The following is a 19,761-nucleotide window of genomic DNA, read 5'->3' as shown; positions in this document are numbered from 1 at the left end:
CTAGAAGGACTGATGCTGAAGCTGAAACTCCAATACTTTGGCCACCTGATGCAAAGACCTGACTGGAAAAGACCCTGATTCTGGGAAAGATTGAAGGCAGGAGAAGAAGGGAACAACAGAGGATGAAATGGTTGGATGGCATCACCAACGTGATGGACATGGGTTTGAGTAAACTCTGGGAATTGGTAATGGACAGGGAAGCCGGTGTGCTGCAGTCCATGGGGTCACAAAAAGTCGGACACAGCTGAGCGACTGAACTGAACTGAGTTGTTGACAGCATAAAAACCATACTTTTCCTGCCTGATTGGAATTCACTATCTTTCCAGTCTTCACCTCTCAGTACGCAATCTCCCCTCCAACCAGGTAGGATACCAGAGTACAGCATGGTACACACCATGCACCCTGTTCTCCATACACAGTCTACAATCCAATTTCTGGAGCACCTTCTGTTTCTATGTACTATTTGTACAAGTGTAAGTGGTTTTTATACAGAGGTAAAAATTCACTCAAGTATATTCTTAGACAAACATAAGATTGTTACTTAAATGTCACATGGATGAATCACATTATAAAGCTGCTTTTAGAGAACAGGGTGTATATCTCCCAAACTACTGTATTTAATCGGTTGTCTTTTCCCATTTCTGACTACCATCCTATCCACCCACATGGCAGAACTTAACCAGTGGCCACCTACAGGTACACCATCTCCTGGAATCCTATTTCTGTCCATGCTACTCCATCCCTTTTCAGAGCCCTAAAAGCTTCTGCCTCTTTGGTAGCACACTCCCACTCCAGCCGTTCAGTCATTCATCTGTAGACATGTGCGGGGACTTATCCCAAGTACTGGGAATGAGCTGAGTAAGACTCATGTTTCAAGGATTCTCCCAGTTCTCACGGATCAAAACTAAGGTCACTTCTTTTTCCTAAACAACCACGCACCTCTTCGCTAGACTTACTGCTCATTACTCCAGAGAAGCGGTGAAGCTACACAGGTCACAGAATGAAAGCTTTTTCTATTTTGAGACAAACCTATGAATCACCTAGAACAAGGACCTAGAATGTAACTTAACTCCCTTATTCACTAATTCAACTAAGATTTTCTTCTGAGTGGATTCTGTCCAAATGATCCCTATTTCTCTTATTTGGGGAAAGCGGGGAGCTGGCTCTTCTGTGAGGCCCTGAAGGGAAAGGACCACAGTTGCCATGCCATTAATTAGGCTCACGGAGCCTTATTTATTCCTTAGATACTTCCTGGGCACCTATAATGAATGGCCTTTGCCTTAGTTAAGTGTGAGGATACAAAGATGAAGAAGCCAGACATTGTTCTTGTCCTCGTGAATCTTGAATTCCAGAGAGGGTGACATTCGTTCATGTTTTAGTAAGCCAGGTTAGTAAGCTAAACGTCTCATCTCAAACTGGTGCCCCAGGGACACAGGGCAGTGTGGACACAGAGGAGCGTGGCAGAAGAACTGAGAGTCCACAGGCCTAGATTTGAATGCCAACTCCAGGGCCTTTGCAGCTCCAAAACTCAGTTACTTGACAACACTGAGTTTGTTTCTTCAACTGTAAAATGGGATCAAAATCCCTCCTTCAATAGGCTGGGAGGTGGGAGGGAGGGATTCAAGAGGGAGGGGACATATGTATACCCACGGCTGATTCACGTTAATATATGGCAGAAACCAACACAAACTTGGAAAGCAATTATCCTCCAATTAAAAATACATTTAAAAAATAACAACTATAGCAATAGACCCACCCCCCCCCGCCCCCGGCCTCACAAAAAAAAGTGCCTCCTTCAACACGGGATCTAGACAGTAACCTGCTCTTGGTTAACATCACTATTTCCTTCCCTACAACCTTTGTCAACTTCAATCCTCAGCTCCCACGGCTGAGGAAAAATCACACGCTTGCTCCTTCTTCCACAAGCTATATATTTTAAGACCCTAGAGAAGTCTTCTGAGATTACATTAACAAAGTCTTAATTTTCTACAGAACTGCAAGCTTTCTAACACTGCCTTAGGTAAGACTAATGAATAGAAGTGACAGAAAGGTCACTTCATTTGATCAACAATAAATTCCATGAAAGAAAGTCTTTTGTGAGAGATTAGTTTTATTTTGCCGAATACTGTTTTTGTCTTTTAAGAAGAAAAGTACTGTTCTTAGTTCAGAAGTACTTATCAGATACCCACATATCAGGAAATGTTGGGTAGGAAGTACATCCCAGACTTTTGGATTTCGTAGACCTCTAATATATATTCAAAAGATTTTTGGCATTTTGTCAGGATTTACAAACAAACCCAGCAAACCTGACATCTACTGTCACTTTAATTTTACAGAAGGACACAGTATAAAAAGAGCAAGAAACTTAAATTTCAGAATAAAGGATAGTCTTCCAAAGAGAACAAATTTAGATTTACCAAAAAAAATCACCGAGACTGGACTTTTAGTTACTTTGGAGTGGTTACTCCCAAATCTGCCTTCATAATAATAATTTCATTTCGTAAAAAATGTGAGCTCCACTAATACCAATTGAATCAGAATTTCTGCCATTTTTAAAAGCTCTCCGGGAAATTCTAATGTGAGGCCAGGGTTGAGAATAACTTGCTATAGAAGATACAAAAACTCAAGGAATTTATAATCTAGTGGGTTTAAAGCAGGTATTAGAAACTCATATACCTACAGGGTCAGCTGTCAAATAAGCTACGTAGCTGAGTGTTATACCAAAACCAAATTAGGAAGACGGAACAAAGCAGGGGTCCCCAACCTCTGGGATCTAATACATGATGACCTGAGGTGCAGCTTGTGGAATAGTAGAAATAAAGTGCACAAAAAATATAACGTGCTTGAATCATCCCAAAACCACTGCCCCCAACAGTTGGTGAAAAATTGTCTTCCATGAAACCAGTCCCTGATGCCAAAAAGGTAGGGGACCGCTGGAATAAAGAGAAGATACTACAGTTTTCCAAAGAGGAAAAACATACAACATGCAAATGAAGAGGCACCAGAAGGGCATTAGTTTTCCTGGGAGACCACAGAGCAGTGCATTCAAATTCTGAGAGGGAATGACCACCAACCTAGAATTCTTTATGAGTCACAGTCAAAGGTAGGATTGAATAAAGAGATTTTCAGCTTTCCATCTCAAAAAATTTACCTCTTGGGCACCCTTTCTCAGCAAATGGAGGAAGTGCTCCACTAAGGTTAAGGAATAATCCGAGAGAGAGAAAGACAGGACACTGAGTGGAGCTGACACTAGCTGATTCATACACGTGTGGAAAGTTCTGAACCTGTTTAAGAGATACCTCAGTGAGTGCGTTACTGTCAATAGTTGTCACAATAGTTTGTTGTCAATAACTGAATAAATTTCACTCCTTGAACTAAATCTTCCATATTTAACCGAGGAGCTAGATGCTTACTCTGCTCCCCTCTACAGGGAAAGCCCTCCGAAGAGATGTATTTACCCTTCATCCCTACTTACTCTTTTATTTTTGTTTTGATATTAAAATCTATTATATAGCTTCAGAATTTATGCTTCTGAGAAGATGGAGTAGCATAATTTTCCCACTCCTGCTGAGGAAAACTAAAAACTATGGGGAAAAATATAATAAAACAAACACAAGAAGACTGACAGACGACCAAGCACCTCAAAACTCAAGGAACTCCACACTGTGCATTCTTAAGGTTTTCGTCGTGTATCCCAGACCTGGGGGCAAAAGACACCAGCAACATGGAAATGTCGACAGACAAAAAAGCCCCAACAAAAACCTGCTCTCTGCAGCCAAGGGACCAGGAAAGGGGCAGCCTAGTAAGACAAACTGATGGCCAACAACCACTCCAGCCAAACACCATCATCCATGTTGGCTGGTGGTGGCCCACAAAAGGACATGTCCACATCAGAACCTATGGCAGCAATTTTATTTGGAAAAAGGGTCTTTGCAGCTATAAGTAAAATAAAGACTTGGAGATGAGATCATCCTGGATTATTTGAGTGGGTACTAAATCCAAGACAAATGTCCTTATAAGAGACAAAAGGAGGGAACTCCCTCGAGGTCCAGTGGTTAGAACTTGGTGTTTTCACTGCCATGGGCCTGGGTTCAACCCCTGGTTGGGGAACTAAGATCCTGCAAGCCTCACAGGGCAGTTGGGGAAAAAAAAAAAAGCCCAAGGGAGAAGGCCATGGGAAGACAGAGACAGAGACTGTAGTTACAACGCCTGTGGCCACCAGTAGCTCCAAGGATGCTCCCCTAGACCCTCTGGAAGGAGAACAGTCTTGCCAATATACATCTTATGTATGTGTACATAACTTATTTATTACTATTATATATACACACACACAGTTAAAAGTGAAGATGACTTTTCTCCCTCTACTTAAAAGATTAAATCTGAATTAATTAAATCTCATGAAAGAAAAAAAAAATACACACACATACCTTTTACTTTTTTATTTTTGTTTCAGATAGTTGGACGAGGCATCTACATTCTAGCACATCTTCTTAATCACTAAACAAGTGAAAAACAGCTTACTTATACATAAAAAGGCAATGGGAAAAGGTCATGATTGTCTAATAGGGAACTGGAATCCCCCAATAAATTATCTTACAAAAATATCAAACTTGCTTTTCCACTTTTCTACTCTTAAAAATGGAAAAAAAAAAAAAATTCACATTAAAGAGAAAAGATCTTAGGCTGGTAAATAGCAAGTTAAGATAATCATGTTTACATCCAAGTCCTTCAAATAAATATTTTAAACAAATTTGTTTCCCAAAAAATAGGTCAAGTATTTAGCCTGCACTTGTTTGGTCCACTAAAAGACCACTCATGAACTGGACTGCAACTCAGACCCCACCAAGAGCGACATGCGAGTCACTAGGCTGGATACGCACCGCTGCCTATTTCAAACGTGGGACATAGCTATTAATAACACTGCTGTGCATACTACTTCCGTAAGTAGTTTTACCCTGTAAAACCCCTCAAACCTAACTGGGAATGGAGCTGCAAGGAAAGAACAAAAGAAAACACTTTGCCTGTTGTAGACATTTGCTCAGTAATTTTTAAAACTTATCACACTTTTGGGACTTAAAGATTACTGAACATGAGATAAAATTCAATACTGCTTACAAATCCCTGAAGATGAAGAGCATATGCAACACTCCTGTGGAGAACACACAAGGGAGTGTCCGTCACAGCGTACATTATGGCATATTCTGCCTGGTCTAGTCCTGGCTTTTCATTCTAAAGTCTTAAATGGCCTTGGATCTTTAAAAGATGGAGACTTAATAAAAAATGATGTTATGTTGCATTTTTCTGTTCTTACAACCAACTTTAGAAGTACAGTGGAAGGGTTCATAGGGCTTTCTGTATCTCCTCATACTTTAAAAGCCAGTTTGATTTTTATTGTGATGTCATATTCCAATTAACACTATACTAAAAAATAAAATGGACTGCATTGCGACGGTTTTGTCTACCATATTCATGCCTCTTATTGCTGAGATAGTCCAAAAGATATCCCGTAAATAATTTATGTTTCCAATGGCTTAACTGAGAGATGAATCTAACCATTTTTTAAACCAATGACAACTGGGCTGAGAGGAAAGCTATGTGAAACCCCTGCACACCCAAAGCCAATCATAGGCAAACCTAGAACACCAGCACTTTCCACCCAGGATAGAAAAATGAGCATCCAAAGTAAAGAGAACCACAAGACTGATCGAGTAACCAATCAAACACCACTTCTCTGTTATTTGAGCTAATAGTCACTCGAAGCTTGAAGTTTCCGCCTTCGTTATTATTGGTGGATCCTAGAGTCACAGCTTCAACGTCAAATGTGACAGTGGACCCAGAAGTAACTGCGGGCAACTGATTAGTCATTTCTTTTCCATTTACAAAAACTGCACCTAAAATGTTAAGGTAAAGAGTCATTGACATGTGAGCAGCAACTAAGAATGGAAACAAGATGCTAGATTATTGGTAATGCAGCTAATTTCCTAATTAAAGAAAACATTTTGGAATGCCAACTGGTCAAAGATAATGCAGTTAAATATGTTCATTAACCCCACATTCCCAAGGCAGAAGGAAAAGTTAAAGCTTTAATAACGTTTTAGGCTTCTGGTCCAGGGTTCCACTCTTTTAAAAGAGACCATGAGTTTCCTTCCTGTGGAATAGCAGGACTGTTTCACATGGAATACATAAGGATCCTGTCTACCGACTGTTTGACCCACACCATAAAATATTAACACATCTTGGTAGTGATTTTTAAGTGTGATCACTGTGAAGTAAGGGACCAAAGAACACTATAGATGTAAACTCTCCTCATTTCCCTAACCTATGCTGAATTTATCTTCTCTATGTTGAATTCAGATGACTTAGGCACACGGAATCCAGGAGTAAACTGCCTGGCAAAAAATCTCAGCTCAATCACCTCCACACTAAGTGACTTTAGGCCAGCTACTTCAGCCCCAGCTTCTCTGTGGCTTTTCTCATCTACCGTGTGCTGGGTGTGCCCACTCAGCGCTGGGCGTGCTCCTTTCCAGCTCTTTCCGACACCATGGACTGTAGCCACCAGGCTCCTCTGTCCATGGAACTTCCCAGGCAAGAATACTTGGAGTAGGTTGCCATTTCCGCCTCCAGGGAATCTTCCCAACCCAGGGATCGAACCTGCGTCTCCTGCATTGTCAGGCAGATTCTTTACCACTGAGCCACCTAGGAAGCCCTTTCATCAACTACAAAATGGATATAATGCTACTCCTCACTTCAAAAAGGTGTTAAAGATTAAATAAGGTATTTTTAAAGGGTATAGAATAATGCCTGGTATGAAGCAGTCACATAGATATGTCATTAAGACCTAAATTTTTTCATCTTCTGGTATAAACGTGTGATACTGAGACTGATTCAAATATTATAGTAAATTATACATTTCAAAGAGAATGGCAGTTATTTTCTCCTTACTTACCATTTGTACTAATGCATACTGCTTGATCCCGCTGCAGGGAGTCATATCCATTCTGTTTTTCTGCACACACTCCTATACTGTCTCTTCTGTCTGGTTGTCCCACAGTTTCAACTCTGTCAACGGGGCAGAAAAATCTTTTAAATATTTTTTTAATGTGATCTCTACTAGTTGCTAAGCATAACAAGAGCAATTTCATCACGATTACTCTTAAGAATAGCTAACAATAATTTAGCACTTCTTAAATTCCAGGTCCTGTTCTGAAAACTTTGTGTCTGTATATCTTATCTATAAATCTTCTCATTCAGTTCGTTTTTAACAATCCGTGATGTAGGCACTGTTATTATCATACCCAGTTTATACATGAGTAAACTCAGACACAAAAGAAAAAATAAGGTTTAAGAAAAAGGGAAAATAAACTGATCTGATCACTGAGCTGAGTGGTGGAGCTAGGACACGAACTCAGGCATTCTGACTTCAGAATCCATGTTACCTGTTTAAGGCTATGACAGCATATTTCAGCTCTATGTTCTGGTTCTAGACATGTAGAAAATGTGTCATAAACGAATGTGATCATCACTTAAACTTTTATTAGGAGAGTCTATGTAATGACTACTGTTTACCAAGCATTTAAAAATAGACATTATCCCTCTTTTAAAACAGAGGATAATATGGTTATGGACATATTCTGGCTGGAGAACTTCATACATAGTAAGTTGAAGCATTTCCTTTTGCGTCTAAGTCTCAAACAACATGTCATCATGTACTTAGATATAATGGTCAACCCACATCCCGATGACCGGGGTCATCTTTCTCTCCATTCCAGAAAGCTAGACTTTGCAAGGACAGAAAAAGAAAAATGAGTGAGGGGCAGCACGTAGCTTTTGAGGGAAGACGTGGTTACTGATACCCAGAGTGGCCTCAAGATGTCTTTCCTTGTGAAGTGGCAAACATGGAGTCCATAATAAACATGTGGGTGGGTTTCTGAAGTCATTTCATTTCTAACCAGCAGTATAAAGAAGGAGGAGAATGACGCCAGCCATACGACAGCATAGTTAAGTCCTAGGACTCATTCTACCATGGGGACACACACTTTCTAAATGATATACAGACCAAAATACCTTTAGGAGAGTTCCAGAATTCAGTTAAAAAGTCCCAAAGGAGCACACAGCTGAGAACAGCTGCACTGAACTGGGTGAGAAGAGTAATTTCACTTGCCTCATGTCAACCCCTCTTCCAAGCTACCACAGCTCAGAACCAGGCAAGAACAGCCCAGCTCCTGACTTTTCCTTCAGAAAAGACACACAGGAGTGGAGTGTACATCCAACATTCCAGCTCCTTGGAGGGTTTCCCAGAGGACTGGTTTCTGTCATGTCTCATTTGGTGCACTGAAGGAACTGGCATAGCATGGATGCCTGAATGCTGCCAAGAAAAGTGAGGGGTGGCAGCCTGCAGCCAGTGCTGCAGGGAGGGAGAAGAGCAAGACATCCTCTGGTGTGCTATCTTTCCACAGGCCAGCTCAAGGGAATGGTATCTGTCTCATTCCCTTGTCGGGAGCCAGCATACTCTGGATGTCTGGGGGCCACTGGGTCCAAGGGAGTGAAGGCACCCTGCGGCTGCAGGACATGCAGTACCACAAACTGGCACCAGAGGGAGCAAGAGATTACAAGTGCCTGAAAAGCCAGCAAGGCTCTAATTGAGCAACTGCACACACAAACTCAAGGGAAGTCCATTTACCAGGAAGATAGAACAATTATAAATATATACGCACCCAACATCAGAGCACTTAAATATATGCAGCAAAAAATGACAGAACTGAAGGGGAAAACAGTTACACAATAATAGAAGATTTCAATACTCTACTTCAATAGTGGATAGAATATCCAGACAGAAGATCAGTAAGGAGTAGGGGATCTGAGTAACACCGTAAATGATACGGACACTCCTCCCAAAAGCAGACTATACATTCTTCTCAAGCATACAAGGAACGTTCTCCAGGATACAGCACACAGTAGGTCACAAAATAAGTCACACCGAATTCAGGAAGACTGAAATTACACCGTGTTTATTTTCTGACCACAACGGAATGAAACTATAAATTAATGGCAGAAGGGAAACTAGAAAGCTCACGAATATGTGGAAATTAACAAACTTTTGAACAGCCAACGGATCAAAGACAAAATCAAAACGAAAATTAGAAAATGTCCTGATACAAATGAAAACAAAACCAAAACATATAGGATACAGCAAAAGCACTGAAGAGCAAAGTTGACAGACACATACATCTAAACAGATACCAGGGACTTTCCTGCTGGTTCAGTGGTTAAAGCCTCTCATTTCCAATGCAGGGGACATGGACTCGATCCCTGGTCAGGGTACGAACACCCCACATACCATGTGGGGCAACCAAAAAAAAGTTTGTGTTTTTTTTTTTAAATCCAATTTCCAAAAAATTTAAATAAAATTTTTTTAAAATATCAGAAAACAACTTACATCTCAAAGAACAAAAAAGAACTAAGACTTAAGTTAGGAGAAGAAAGGAAATAATAATATATTAGAGCAGGAACAAACAATATAGAGACTAGAAAAACAACAGAAAAACATCAACAAAACGAAGAGTTGTTTTTTTGAAATGACTGACAAAGTTGACAGATTCAGCTAGATTAAGATAAAGAAAGACAAGATACAAACAAAGTCAGAAATGAAAGAGGAGACATTACAACTGATACCATAGAAATTGAACAGATTGTAAGAAACGCATAAACAAAATATACCAAGAAATTGGATAATTTAGAAGAAATGGGTAAATTTCTACAAATATACAACCTACCAAGAATGAATCAAACACACAGCAAATCTGAACAGACTTATAACTAGAAAGGAGACTGGATCAGTAATCAAAAATGTACCAAGACTATCAGTAAACAGCGGCCCTGGACCAAAGAACCTCACTGGTGAATTCTACCAAATGATTAAACAATAAATACAATCCTTCTTAAAGTCTTCAAAAACACTAAAGAGGAGGGAATAGTCAACTACAAACTGGCACTCGCCAAGGGCAGTTGCCATCTACCTCTACAAGGAATTAAATCATGTGCTGCTGCAGCTGCTGATTTTCAACACCCGTGAAAGGGGTTCAGGGAGGACAGCAGGAATGAGGCATGCTGTGCTCAGGGGAAAACTGGCAGGACAGGTCTTCAGGCAATTAGATATTTTCAGAAGCAGATTTTATGAGCCCAATTCTTGTATCTCCTCATACCTAAAAAAGCACTAAAATCCTTTACGATGATGACTGTTCTTCCTGACTAGCAGAAACCTTCTGCAAAAAAAAAAAAAGCGCTTGATTGCATGTATTCCCCTTTCACCAAAATCATACACACTGATCTTTCCCCGCTGCCTCTTTGGAGCAGTTTCTCGGAGCTACCTGAAATGCTATTTCCCAGGCTATAGTCCTCATTTTGCCTCAAATAAAACTTATTTTGCAATTCTCATGTTGTGCAATTTTGGGGTTTTTTTGGTCGACATTTCCAAACTTACAAGGTTAAAATTATCCTGAAACCAAAGTCAGAGGAAGACACTGCAAGAAAAGAAAACTTCAGGCCAACAACTCTGATGACTGACTACAGATGTAAAAATCCTAAATAAAGTACTAGCACTGTTGGTGAGAATGTAAATTGGTCCAGCTACTCTGTAAAACAGAATGGAGGTTCCTCACAAAACTAAAAATAGAGCCACCACATGATGCAGCAATCCCACTCTTGGGCATATATCCAAAAGAAGTCAAGGCACTGAGAGGACACAACAGTACTTCTCTAGTGTTCCCGCGAAGGATACACAACCTGAATCTTAACAGTTAGGGAGCACCAGAAAAACCCAAAATGAGGGATCGTCTATAAAATAACTGACCTGTGCTCTTAAAAAATGCCAATATCATACAACTGAAAAGAGAGAAACTGTTCCAGGTTAATAGACGCTAAAGAGAGACTTCCCTGGTGGCCCAGTGCATGAGAATCTGCCTGCCAACACAGCTGACATGGGTTCAATACCCGGTATGGGAAGACTCTACATGCCTCTGAGCAGCTAAGACCCTGCGCCACGGCTACTGAGCCCAAGTGCCGCAACTGTCGAAGCCCGTGAGCCTAGAGCCTGTGTTCCGCTCGACAAGCTACCACAATGAGAGGCGCAGGCACCTCAGGGAAGAGCAGCCCCCGCTCCCTGCAACCAGAGAAAGCGTGCCACAGCAACGAAGAACAAGCACAGCCAAGAATGAAAAAATAACTCAAAAAAAGAAAGAAAGAATCTGCCTGCCAGTGCAGGGGACATGGGTTCGATCCCTGGTCCAGGAAGATCTCACGTGCTGCAGAGCAACTGAGAGCACCCAGAGCCTGTGCTCAGCAACGAGAGAAGCCATCCAACGAGAAGCCCGGGAACCAAAACCAAGGGGGGCCCCTGCTCTCTGCAACGAGAAAGGCCGCTCGAAGCAGCAAAGACCCAGCACAACCAAGAGTAAATAAATAAATGAGGCTAAAGGGACATAACAAATGAATATCACACAGGATCCAAGATCTTTTTCTTTTCCGCAAAGAACGTTAATTGGGACAACTAAATCTAGTAAGCTCTATAGGTTAGATAATAGTGTATCAATGTTAACTTTATGATTTTTATGATCTCTTTTTATGAAATACTCACTGAAAATGATTTGGGAAAAAAAAAGAAAATGATGAAGCAAATGTAGTATTGGGGAATCTGGGTGAAGGCTATTCGGGGATTCTTTGTACTATTCTTGCAATTCTTCTGTGAATCTGAAAAATCATGTTTATAAAGATTTTAAAAACACACAAATCAGGGACTTCCTTGGTGGTCCAGTGACTATGACTCTCTGCTCCCAATGCAGGGCGTGCCCAGGTTCAGTCCCTGGTCAGGAAACTACATCCCACATGCCACAGCTAAGAGTTTGCATGCTGCAACTAAGACCTGACACAGCCAACTGAATAAATAAAAATAAGTATTTTTTAAAATCAAAACACAAAAAAAAACACACAGAACACTATATGGATAAATATATATATTATATACATATATATATAGAGAGAGATGAATGTGAGGAACACAAGATACTTCAATTTTATCCCTAACATCTCTAATATTATTTCTCTAAAAAATAAAAACATGCTAATATTATCACTAATAGATGGAGGATAGTAATTATTCATTTTAGTATTGCCTAATGAAGAATCTGGCTTGCCTTAATGCCTGGAAACAATCTCGAAACCACTGGAATGTTCCAAGTGACAGTAGTGTGTCTTCATTACTCATGGTGGGCATCTCAGATCCACCATGCTAATGAGGTGCTCCAGGTGGGTCCCTAGATAGTTTGTGCTAACACGACGACTCAGGATGGGAACAAGTCACCCCAGAAAGATCAAACATATGATCACAGGGTTGAGGCTCTGAGCAAAGGGATGTCAGTCCAATCTCCCAGATGTGTGTGTATGTGTGTGTGTGTGTATGCTCAGTTGTGTCTGACTCTTTGCAAACCTGTGGACTATAGCCCGTCAGGTTCTGCTGTCCATGGGATTTTCCAGGCAAGAACATTGTGTTGGTTACCATTTCCTTTTCTGGGGGATCTTCCCAAGTCAGGGATTGGGAAGACTGGGTCTCCTGCAATCAATAAAATCCCAATAAAAACTCTGGACACTAAAGGCTGAGTGAGCATTCCTGCTTTGTAATACTCTGAGTATTGTTATTGCAAAGTCTCGCATCCCTGAAATGTATGCTTTGGTCTGGAACCCCTCACATCTCGCCCTGTGAGTCCCTCACTCTGGCAGGTTCTGATGTGTATCCTCCTGCTATATTAACACTATTATCATAAGTGAAGTGCCTTCCTAAGTTCTGTGAGTCATGCCAGCAAATTATAAAACCTGAGCGTGGTCATGGAAACCTTGGAATTTGTAGCCACCTATGTAGTTAGAAGTAAGGATGGGCCCTGGGGACCCCTGAGCTTGCAACTGGTATCTTTTGGTGCACTGTGCTCTCACTTGAGTTTAGCAAGCTCATTTCAAATGTACATTTTTTCCTGTGATTAAACTTCTTAAATGAATAATTAACTCAAATTTTCTTGAAATAAAGTATGAGTTAAAACTCAAAAGCAGGAAGTTGCTGCAGAGCACAGGAAGCTCAACCCAGTGCTCTGTGGCAGCCTAGAGGGGTGGGATGGGGAGGGAGGTGGGCGGGAGGGGACATAGGTATACTTATGGCTGACTCATGATGACGTATGACAGAAACCAACACAACACTGTAAACCAATTATCTTCCAATTTAAAAAAAAGAAACTCAAAGCAGTAAGAAAAAAAACATCTTGGGAAGAAAGGAAAAAAAACTCTTAATTTGAATAAATCACAAAACTGTTCCTAGAAACATTCTGCATGAAAACAGCATTTGATAAACAACACAAGGCTGCCATTAAAAGCTTACAAAAATTTCTTTGAATATAAAATGAACCATGAAAATAAAGAGCTAATTTTCCTGAAACCCAGAACTATTTTCATAGCTCACTAAGAAACAGAATGTAAATTTAGCATCTTTGAATATTTTTTCGGGGTGGGGGGGCATACCACACAGCTTGCAGGATCTTAGTTCCCCAGCCAGCGAATGAATCCGGATCCCCAGAACGGAAAGCACTGCATTCTAACCACTGGACTTTCAGGGATTCCTAACATTTTTGAATTTTTAAGTTGCAAGACAAGTAATCAGGACATCATATCCTAAAAAAAACTATTTGAATGGTTCTCTCACACAAACAAGTCCTATTAAAAAAAAACCCAAAACTTTCCTATAAATCATCCAAATATAAAAAGTATATAAAAAAGACAAATGGCATATAAAATAATTGATGGCAGGGTACAGTGACCTCAGAGATACAATTAACTTAAAAAATCAACTTATGTACAAATTAGCAGGAAGGCATCCACTGCACAGAATCATGTAGAAAGTTGCAGAGGATAATTGTTCTCAAAGATAGAGTATTCTGAGAAAGAACATGGTTCAGAACAAAAAGCAGCAAGGTTGACAGCAAAAAGAATGCTAAACCTATTACTCCGCACTTTGGCTAACTGGGAAAAGCCTCAGAACCTCACATTTCCTTCTTCCCACAGTGGACACCTGGAGCAAAGGTCCAAAAATCCAGTTGTTTGGATAATATATCCAAATATATTATGGAAAGTATCCAACTTTATGATAAATATAAGAAAGAGAAGAAGAATATTATCATGGCCTACAGCTACAGGTTAAAACAGTAACACTTAAGACTGACAAGGATGCAGCAACAGCAGTCAGGACCCTCACACACTGCTGGGAAGACTGCAAGGACTTCCAGGAACACAGCCAGCTGGCCTGTGTGTCACCAACGGGAATCTAGCCCAAGGAACAAATAAGCCATATGTTAACAAAGAGGGTCAAGGCACAGCTTGACTTGTCAGGGAAAAAAAAGAGAAAAGGGATGTCTTATCAAGTCACGGAAGACAAGGATTTTTTTATATAGAAATATATTCCTTACTATACAAATACTAAAATAGCTTTTATCCTCTCTTAAAATAAAACTGATTATCTTATTATTATTGTAAAAATTGAAAATCTTCCAACAAAGAAACTCCTAGGATGGCGAATTCATTGGTGAATTCTACCAAACATTTAAGGAACAATGCCAATTCTCACAGACAGTTCTGAGAAATAAAAGAGGAAGAATGATTTCCCATCTCACTCTATGAGGCTGGCAATTACCCTGATACCAAACTCACTGTAAGAAAAGAGACAGATATCTCTCTTGTGAAGAGATGTAAAAATCCTCAAAAAATTAATAAAAGCTAAATTTACAGCAATATATACAAAAGAAGAACACATAGTCAAGTAGGGCTTCTCATGGGAATGCAAAGCTGATCCAGTATTTAAAAATCTATCGCTGTCATCATATCAACAGAAGACAAACCATATGATTATCTGATTAGTTATATAAAGATAATATGACAAAATTAAACATCCATTTATAGATAAAGCTCTCAGCAAAGTAAGTGTCCTTAACCCGATAGAGGGTATCCACAAAAAACCTACAGCTGGCATCATACTAGCACCTTATTCCTAGATCTGGAATGAGACAAGGATGTCTACTTTCAGCGCTGCTGCTCAGAATTACACTTCCTAGCATGTGTAGTAAGACAAGAAAAAAAATGACAAAACACTGATGGAAGGCATTTTTTAAAAAATTAAATGAAGATGGGAATTCCCTGGTGGTCCAGTGGTTAGGACTCTGCCCTTTCACAGCTGCGGGACTTTGATCCCTGTTCGAGGAACCAAGATCCCACAGGCCAAGCAGTACTGTCGGAGGGGGAAAAAAAAACCTAAAAAGGGTGACTTTCAGATTTATATACCTGAGTTCTCTTCACCGGTGGCTGAGACGGTGAAAAAAAATCTGCCTGCAATGCAGGAGAAGACCTGGGTTCGATCCCTAAGTCGGGAAGATCCCCTGGAGGAGGAAATGGCAACCCACTCCAGTATTCTTGCCTGGAGAATTCCATGGACAGAGGAGCTCTCGTCAAAGGCTGCTTACAGACCACTGTCCACTGTCACCAAAAGACACAGCCCCTGCTTCGTAAAGTGATGCACTCTGACTGCCCTGGAGATTTGTTACACCTTTTCTCTCTGCTTCCTCAGGAACACTCAAGCACTGTTCTCTCCTGGCCATCATAGTCTTGTGGGGTCTTCTTTTGGGACTGAATATCTGGAGATTCTGAGGTTGGCCAGCAAATATCATGACTTCCTGCCTAGTTGTGTTTTTATGAAGTCTTTACAGCTAATTTGGAATTTGAGTTTTCTGTATTACTTAGTTCTATTGAAAAAGCACTTCCGGGTTCCCCCACCTCTTTCATTCCTCCAAAAAGTTTCCAGAAGTGGAAAAAATTCAGAACTAAGGTACTGCTATGCATCTACTCGAGAAGGCAATGGCACCCCACTCCAGTACTCTTGCCTGGAAAATCCCATGGACAGAGGAGCCTGGCAGGCTACAGTCCATGGGGTCGCCAAGAGAAGGACATGACTTTGCGACTAAACCACCACGTTAAAACCTCTGAAGTTGGACTTCCCTGGCAGTCCAGTGGTTAAGACCCACACCTCCAATGCAAGGAGTACACGTTCGATCCTTGGTCAGAGAACAAAGATCCCACATGTTGCACAGTGCAGACAAAAAAAAAAAAACTAAAAAAAAAAAAACCTCTCACTAGTATCTTCAGCCTGGTCTTCTCCACTTAACTCCACACTTGTATATTCACTGTCCACTCCACATCTTCACTTAAATGTCTTATAAGGAAATTAATTTGTGAAAGAACAAACTGATATTCACCCAGAAACAGGTTCCTCAAAAGGCCTCACCTACTTCAGTAAATGACAATTCTACCCTAAGTTACTTACTCCGAAAACCCGGAGGTTACACTTTTCTCATACCCTACAACCACTTGTCAATAAATCCTGTCAGTGCTTCCTTCAAAATAAACCCAGATTCTGACCACTTATCACTAACTTCTGGTCCAGGTTGAGCTGTCAACAAGATTAACCCTTTAATGCTGAGCGCAGCTTTTCCCTCATTTCTGGTTAACATTTTTGCCCCTCCTCTCCAGCCTCCTAACTGGTCTCCAGGCCTTCACCACTTTCCAGACTTCTTTCCACCCAGCAGCCAAAACCACCTGTAAAACGCACATCAGATCACCTCATTCATCTGCTCAATGTCCTCCAATGGCTTCCTGTCACATTCTAGGTCCAAGCGGAGAGAGACCTACGGGGCTGGACTGCCAGGATCTGAATCTCAGGATAACTATAAGAAGCTGTACACGGAACTCCCTGGTGGTCCAGTGGTTAGGACTCCACGCTTCCACTGCAAGAGGCACAGGTTCCATCTCTGGTTAAGATCCCACATGCCTCACGGTATGAATCCCCCCCAAAAGAATCTGTACAACCTCAGGCAGGTGGTTTAATCTTTTTACACCTCAGTTTCCTCATCTATATAACATTTCTACCTCCTGAGCATGTAATGAGGATTTATAGACATTAACTCATTAAATTCTTCAGAACTAAGAATATCCTACTTTTCTGGGGCTCTCTCTATGTGCCTGTCTCTATTAACTCCATTTATACCAATTACTTCCTGTTCTCCATATTTTCCCTCCTCCATATCTTTGGTTCTTGCTTTATTTCCCTACCTGAACTGTCCTTTCTAACTCTGAGATAAAGCCTTCATCATCCCCTCATCTAGAAGTAAATTTCCCTTCCCCTATATCTCACAGCATTCAGGATTTTTTTTTTTAAGGTTTGACTGTCTAATCATATTTTTTTTAATGGTGCTACGGTGCTACCAGTTTCTTTATTTTTAGCCACGCTGAACGGCATGTGGGATCTTAGTTCCCTGACCAGGGATCGAACCCATACCCTCTGCAACGGAAGCATTGGAAGTGCACAGTCTTAGCCACGGAACCACCAGGGAAGTTCCTCAGAATCTCTCTTATCCTAACTTATAAACTATTAGCCAAAGGTTCTTGTTTTTTCTTTTTTTAAAAACTTTGCATTCCCAACCATACCAAATAGTGTAAATACCATCAGAGTGGAATAAGCGTTGAATGAAATGGTCAGCATCATTCAGAAAGACCTCAGGTGAGCAAGAGAACTGTCCTTACATTTTAGAAAAGCAGTTTCAGACAGAGATATGGATAGGAAAAAAGTATAAGAAATATTCCTCAGATTATCTGTAAGGAATGGTTATAACTCCTTGTGAACATCCCAAAGCAGATATGATTCTATGATTTCATGTCATCCTCTCTCTACAAACAAACTAAAAACTACAGAATCCTTAGTCTACTTAGGAACCACCTGTCTTATCTCATCCAAGTCTATAATAAAAGGTCTGTGGGGAAAACTTCTGTCTGACAACATACCCCACACCTGTAATAAGACACAAGCTTCACCCGGAAAGAACTACACATCAAGCCTCCAGAGGGGATCACTCTAACAAAACAGAAAACACCAGCAAAGCTGTATTCACCTGGGACAGGGCACTGTCTCAATAAAAGAAGAAAGTGATAAGGTTTCAAAGACCCTATAGTTAAATTAACTTCCTAATCCTAGTAGAGATTATGCCCAGCTGGGATTTTACCAGATAAAATTATATTAGACTGAGATTTTTGTTTTTTTACGATATGAAGAGGTAGTAATTAGTATTAAAGATACACTTGGTAATGACAGAGACCAAGCTTGTACAGAAAAATAGAGATCTCCTCCAGCTTAAATTCATTCAGCAAAGGTAATGCTAATGTTCAAACAAGGCAAGCATTAAACCAAATGCACATATTCCAAGAAACCCCTTTCTAACAGCTACCAACCATGGCATTTCTAACAGAAAGCCCCCAGATTCATTGATATTTCCTCCATCAAGCAGCAGTCTAGGGACTTCCCCTGGTGGTCCAGCAGTTAAGACTCTGCACTTCCACTGCAGGGGGTGAGTCTGAGTGCTGGTCAAGGAAGGTCAACCAAAACAACAACAAAAAAGCAGGCTCTAAGGATCTCCCTGACAGTCCAGTAGTTAAGACTGGGCAGCGGGCACGGGTTTGATCCCTGGTTGGGGAACTAAGATCCCACTTGTTTCAAGGCACGGCAAAAAATATCAATAAATAAGGCAGGGTCTACGTCTCCTCCCTGGGATCTGGACTCTGTGAGCAGTTGAGCAACAAAGCATGGCAGAAGTGATGCTGGGTTAGTCTCCAGACTCGACCTTAAGAAGCTCTCAGTTTCTATTTCCTACCTCTTGGGATGCTGATTCTTGGAACCCAGCCAGCAGGCTATGAGCAGGCACAGGCAGTCCACAGAGAGGCCCCAGGAGCCAGAATCAACCTGCCAGCCATGTCAACAGGTCATCTTGGAAGTTGATCCACCATCCTTGGTCAAACCACCCCAGCTGACTCCGCATAAGCAGAGATGAGTTGTCCTTGCCATACTCTGCGAACTGTAGTTTCCTGAGCTAAATAAGTGACTAGAGTTGTTTAAGTTTGGGGGTGGCTTGTTACACAACAATAAGTAACTGGAACATGACTTCCCCCCTCGTCCCGTCCCATTGATTGACAGTCGCCACTGACACAGTTCCAGGGCAAGGATATAATCAAGGGTTGTCAATTTCAGTACCAGCTACCAAAACCTGGCCACACTGCCTAGGGGAGGACCTGTGAAAGTGCTAGTGGAACTTTACTTTTTGATGTTCTTGGTAGAAAAAAGTTAACAAAAAATAGCCAGCTGATTTACCACTCAATTTACCACGTTATGTTACTTGTGAAAGGCAGGGTAGCACAGTGGTTAAGAGCACAGACTGGGGTGAGACGCTCAGGATTTAAATATTGATGAGTCAGTCTCTCTCTGCTCTCATTTCCTCATGGGGAAAGAAGAAGACAGTACCCTCCGAGGCTACCAGGATAAGGAAGGCTGTTAAAAGGAAGATTTTTTTTTTAATTAATTTATTTAATTGGAGGATAATTGTTTCACAATATTGTGGTTGTTTTAGCCATACATCAACATGAATCAGCCACGTGTACAATATGTCCCCCCATCCTGAACCCCACTCCCTCCCCACCCCATCCCTCTGGGTTGTCCCAGAGCACCAGCTTTGAGTGCCCTGCTTCATGCATCGAACTTGCACTGGTCACCTATTTTACATACGGTAATGTGCATGTTTCAATGCTATTCTCTTAAATTATCCCACCCTCACCTTCTCCCACATAGTCCAAAAGTCTGTT

The 19,761-nt window shown here is 41.0% G+C and overlaps 1 protein-coding gene and 1 non-coding gene across 2 annotated transcripts in view; both read right to left on the bottom strand.

Moving 5' to 3' along the window:
• Nucleotides 1-4,424: 4,424 nt before the first annotated feature.
• CRLF3 (cytokine receptor like factor 3) overlaps nt 4,425-19,761 on the bottom strand; it is a 41,009-nt gene continuing 25,672 nt past the window's right edge. The window contains exons 7-8 of the mRNA XM_061390455.1: nt 6,947-7,059; nt 4,425-5,891 (exon numbers count right to left, since the gene is read on the bottom strand). Of these exons, the coding sequence (XP_061246439.1) occupies nt 5,635-5,891; nt 6,947-7,059 (370 nt within the window). The 3' untranslated portion in view covers nt 4,425-5,634. The remainder of the gene's footprint in view (nt 5,892-6,946; nt 7,060-19,761) is intronic.
• Nucleotides 19,079-19,209, bottom strand: LOC133233141 (small nucleolar RNA SNORA30/SNORA37 family). The gene has a single exon (XR_009731618.1). It is a non-coding gene; the product is annotated as a small nucleolar RNA SNORA30/SNORA37 family (small nucleolar RNA).

This window comes from Bos javanicus, chromosome 19, assembly GCF_032452875.1.
Source record: "Bos javanicus breed banteng chromosome 19, ARS-OSU_banteng_1.0, whole genome shotgun sequence".
Taxonomy (NCBI): Eukaryota; Metazoa; Chordata; class Mammalia; order Artiodactyla; family Bovidae; genus Bos; species Bos javanicus.
Note: the sequence above shows the minus strand (reverse complement) of the source record. Positions and strands in the feature narration are given on the sequence as shown.